This window comes from Etheostoma spectabile, chromosome 10, assembly GCF_008692095.1.
Source record: "Etheostoma spectabile isolate EspeVRDwgs_2016 chromosome 10, UIUC_Espe_1.0, whole genome shotgun sequence".
NCBI classification, from domain to species: domain Eukaryota; kingdom Metazoa; phylum Chordata; class Actinopteri; order Perciformes; family Percidae; genus Etheostoma; species Etheostoma spectabile.
This window is the reverse complement of record NC_045742.1, coordinates 23,450,909-23,455,786: the sequence shown is the minus strand read 5'-3', so window position 1 is coordinate 23,455,786 and position 4,878 is coordinate 23,450,909. Positions and strand designations below refer to the sequence as shown.

Sequence of the window (4,878 nt, the reverse complement as noted above, 5' to 3'; positions counted from 1 at the left end):
TATTCCAGTCTGTGATTATCCATCAACATACGTCTAAATAATTCCTAGTTTCTGCTTTTCTAACTCAAACATTAAGTTTCATTTCCTATAAATGAGGTTTATTGACCAGAAATTCCAGAAATTCTGTCAAACTAATTAATAAGTTAGTGTTACGTAGTGATGAAAACGTCAAAAAAAAGTGACCAACATTGGAAAAAAAGGGTCAAAAATGTTGAAAAAAGGGACAAAAACGTCAAATGTTAAAAACATCGATAGAAAGCGTCAACAAAAGTGTTAATTTTCAATTTTGACGGGAAGACAACACAAGGGTTAAGTAATTGTTAGCTAATTATTAGCTAGAACACAACCGTTTCTACTACGGAATGTGTAGCTAGTTCACTGAAATGTAGCCCTTGTTACTGTCGACCCCTCGTGACAGTCCCACACAGCATTAACTGTAACAGACAGAAGAAGCGATAAACCTGCTGGGCAACTCCACAGTTCTGCCATGTTTGTACTATATTATTCTTTTTATTAAATGGCCTATGGATATGAAATAATCACGCCTTGGGTCAAGGAGGAGTAACGTTAACGTTACCCTTATGCTGTTTTTTTTCTGCTTCCGCTGAAGCACTTCAAATAACGTTACCCAGAATGTGCATTTTGCTACGCTACTTATTAACCTGCTGCTTGGCACCGCCGTAATAAAATACTGCACTTCTGTCACGCATCACGTGACGCGTCGGGACAGGGCTTTTAACTCGAATAACCAAGCCAGACCGCCTCAAACCGGGACAAACGATAATGTTTTGGTAGCAGCAACGACAATGACGTTCAACAACGCAACCTAAGTAAAGATAACTTAAGATAATTGTTCCTTGCTCGTGCCATACACTGACGAGGAAAAGGTAACCCGTTACTCGTTCTGCTGTTTTAATTACGCTGCAGCTGACCAAATGGGACGTTAACCATGCACAACACACGCCGTATTGCATTAAAGTATATAATTTAAACTACAATTTCTTCTATATCATGAGTTAACGTATTTACTCACCCTTCCATGGACTCCACTGTTTCGCCATGACGAATCCTTTCGGTAGAATAAATACATGCTCCGCTTTTCCCGTTAGCTCTTCATCCTAGCGCCACTAGCCCATAGACAGTTAAAGAAAGCACTAGACTCCTTTCAGCTAGCGAGCCAATCAGCGGGCAGAATATTTCCATCATTTCCGTTTTCACGCATTTATTTATTTATTCGTGACAAGAGCCCTCCACCATATTATTAGTCCCTAGTATAAATTGAATTCTAAATAAAAGAAAGAAAAAAATAGTCCCTAGTACAATACACGCATGCGTGAAGAAAAAAAAAAGGGGTGAATTTTCCCAAAAAACAACGTTGATTTTATTGCTATGTGTATGTTTTAACCTGTATTGATGTTTTTTTGTTGTTGCTTCTTCCCGCCATGGTCTGGACTCATCTGGCAAAAGGACTACAGTTGAAAATTAGCCGACTGTCTAACATTGACACATTTACAGAAATGTTGATTGATGTTGTACTTTATAAATAAAAAATACAAAGTCCTACGAGCTCCAACTGGTGGAAAGTATTAAAATATTGTGAAATCGGTGATGCCACAATTTCCCATTGCTGCCCACTGTTAAGGGGAGACACTGCAGATGAATAGGGAAAATATGTTAACAGATATCACCATGAAACTTTCCCAGTTTATTATTTTTATGTGTAAATGCAGCATTATCTTAGTTAATATGTGCTAATTTACATAGATATAGGTGTTTTCAGTATTTTAAGGATCTGGGTGTCCTACCCCTAAAAAAAACTGACTTTCAGATACTTAGTTCCTGATTTCTAGTGACTTTTAAAGAATGAAAATAGCAATATAATAAATACACTATGGCATGGTAATGTTAAATACTTTTAATATGGTCTAGTTTTTGGCTCATGTCCCTAGTCCAGCAGAGAATCTGGAGGAGGGAGGGAGGCAAACAATGAACATCTTTTATCGGGAGATTTGTCTGGCAGTATTCTGCTTGTGGTGACGTCGACGTGTATCTGCCACATGCCACATGAACTAACACAACACCACTGTGTGTTACCACTGAAAGTTTCAATAAAAAGGGAAAAAAGAAGAAAAATGTACACAGTTTTAGAAATAAAACCCCAAAATGTCACACTGTCAAACTAAAAGAATAAGACAGTTTTTAGACACATTTTTTGCATTTTATTCTTTTAAATACAAAGAGAAAAGGGTTGTCTACCAGATTTTATGCTTTCGAGTAATGGAATCATGTGTGGATATATGCATGATACGGTGACTGCTCAGTGATCTTTCATTTCCAATAGTTGTTTTTCACAATGGCTAGATTACATTCATTTTCAAATGAATTAATTCAGGAAGAGTTTCATTCAAAACACAAAAATAAACAACATTTGACACATGAAGGCTGTGAGGTTCACCACATTAAAAATGAACCAAGATAAAAGTTGTCCTTCTCATTTAATTGTCAAGGAACTACAGTGTGTCTCAGCAGAAGTGAAGGGGAATCCGCTCCAGCTCTGGGATTATACGAGTCCGCGTGGCGAGTCCTGAATCTGCTCTGCTACTGCAGAGGTTGTTTCAGTTCAAACAGTCCCGTTCCACCTTTGACCACTTTTCCCACCACCAGGCAGGCTGAGGGTGACACCAGCTCATCATGTGACCCTGAGAACAGGAGGAGAAAAACACATAAACAAAGATAAGATTGAGAGTGGTTGGAAGGTTAAAGGAGACGACTTGTAACCGGAATCCAAAATGGCTTCAACTTCCCTGAGGCACTGCCATTGACCGCCACTAAAAAAGAAACTGATATAAATAAATCATTTTCAAATGAAATGTATTTCAATTTTATTTTATTTTAACTGGACTTTGGTCCAGTGAATCTCAAAAAAGAGCAGATCTCCATTTCCATTACTGGTCTCCTTTCCACTGCAAGAATTTAGGAACTAATTACAATCAAATTGGACATGGTTATACCACAGAAAGTACCTAGAATCCAATACATATCACCCTCTATGCAGAAGTGTTAACTGGAAGAATTCCCCAAAGCACAACAGACTGCAATAAAAGCAGAACATGCAACGGCTAAAAACGGCTACTCAACAACAACAAAAAAGGTCTACATTTGAAGATTCATAAAATCCCAGAGGCTCCATTTTTAACCAGAGTAAAGACATTGGTATCGTATGAAGATAGATAATCTACGAAATCCATGTCATGCAAAATAACGCTCCAAAATTAGGCTTAATGCTAGTGAAGGGGGATAAGAAAAGCGCTTGTACAATATCTTCTGTCTCTGTGTAACCGCATTTACATTTTTCTCTAAGGTTTTGCTTCATTTTTAGGGTTCAAACCGCAAAGTGGTGGAACCCTTCTATTCTATTCTATATATTATATTCTTGGTGGAACGTGTTCATTTGAAAGCTGTTTTAGTCGTGCAACAGAAAACTCGGATTGGACAGATAGTCTAGCTAGCGTTCTGGATTTACCCTGCAGAGATCTGAGGAACAGTTAACCATAGTCCTCAGAAATCCACTGGAGTTTAAATTGAGTTTAAGTCGGATGAGTGAAATCCGGCGGATTTTCCAGCGGCAACAAAAGCATTCCCGGAAGTGGAACGTCAAGGATACAGACTACGTCTCTTCCGACAAATTACAAAATAAACTTATGTGCAGAAATGGCTTTTTCCTTTCTGCATTATTACTGTCATCATCCATTCCTCACCCAGCATGGTGGCCTGTTTGAGGAATTTGTAGCTGGTCTCGAAGGTCATCTGCTGTAGAGGGGAGGAGTTGGAGCGGATGGCATGCCGGTTCAACGGCTTATAGACACCTTCAAAACACATGTAATCTGCAACCAGTGACAGATGTCTGGGGTCCACCTCGATGCCTAGACACGGACAGAGAAATACAGACAGACAAAAAGCGTGAGCGGTTCCGACAGCCATGTGGTGGTCTGAGATCTGGGGCCTTACTGTGGAAGTGTGTGTGTGTGTGTGTGTGTGTGTGTGTGTGTTGTGTGTGTGTGTGTGTGTGTGTGTGTGTGTGTGTGTGTACCATAGACAGCAAAGACATCTTTGATCTCCTTCTCGATCACCTTCAGAGCCACTTCAATCCCATAGGTGTTAGCCATGGCGTGGACCTCATTGGAGTACAGTCTGTTGACGTCCAAGATCTGGAGGAAAAAAATATAGACTCAATGTTGGGATTATCACCAAACAATGGTACAATAACACTTCTGGAGCAATTAGGCCTAACCAAAAACTCTTTGATTATGAAGTCACTGCATGACTCAAATCCACTACAGAGAGTTTGTCACATTATGACCAAACGATCTGAAAAGTCACACATCTGAGTCAAATATCTGAAAATGTTAGCTCATACAGGGCAAAATGGAATTAAATTAGACTATGTTGATCAGATTACATGACACATTTATTAGCCATTTCTGTACAACCGACTTTGTCTACACTAATAATAAGTCAAACCCACATCCCATCAAAACTAAAAATGCTTTTGCTCTGTGTTGCACCATTTTTAAATAAACATAGCAAACCTTATATCTTATTTACTATTTCTAGTATATTTCTTGTATTTTCTGTATCTCTCCCACGTGGATAACTGATTTAATAAGCCATTCGAAGTTTCACTGTACCGGCTGTGTGTACTCAGACTTGCATGGCTTAAAGGAATTACTGGAAATAATAAATAAGATATGAAGGTTGCAGTGTTTACTTAAAAATGAGTGGTTTTTTTACAGAACCGCTCAGACCACATTATCTCATCAACTTCACTTAGACTCAGAGAGAGAGAGAGAGAGAGAGAGAGAGAGAGAGAGAGAGAGA

At 38.9% G+C, this 4,878-nt stretch overlaps 2 protein-coding genes across 3 annotated transcripts in view; both read right to left on the bottom strand.

The window, feature by feature from the left end:
- st3gal5 (ST3 beta-galactoside alpha-2,3-sialyltransferase 5) overlaps positions 1 to 1,152 on the bottom strand; it is a 35,106-nt gene extending 33,954 nt beyond the window's left edge. For both annotated transcript variants that reach the window (XM_032528095.1, XM_032528094.1), the window contains exon 1: positions 1,034 to 1,152. In XM_032528095.1, coding sequence (XP_032383986.1) covers positions 1,034 to 1,041 — 8 coding nt within the window. In that variant the 5' untranslated portion in view covers positions 1,042 to 1,152. The remainder of the gene's footprint in view (positions 1 to 1,033) is intronic.
- A 1,051-nt stretch (positions 1,153 to 2,203) lies between these two features.
- The window catches only part of polr1a (RNA polymerase I subunit A), a 37,305-nt gene continuing 34,630 nt past the window's right edge, over positions 2,204 to 4,878 (bottom strand). The window contains exons 35-37 of the mRNA XM_032527759.1: positions 4,091 to 4,208; positions 3,759 to 3,923; positions 2,204 to 2,699 (exon numbers count right to left, since the gene is read on the bottom strand). Of these exons, the coding sequence (XP_032383650.1) occupies positions 2,599 to 2,699; positions 3,759 to 3,923; positions 4,091 to 4,208 (384 nt within the window). The 3' untranslated portion in view covers positions 2,204 to 2,598. The remainder of the gene's footprint in view (positions 2,700 to 3,758; positions 3,924 to 4,090; positions 4,209 to 4,878) is intronic.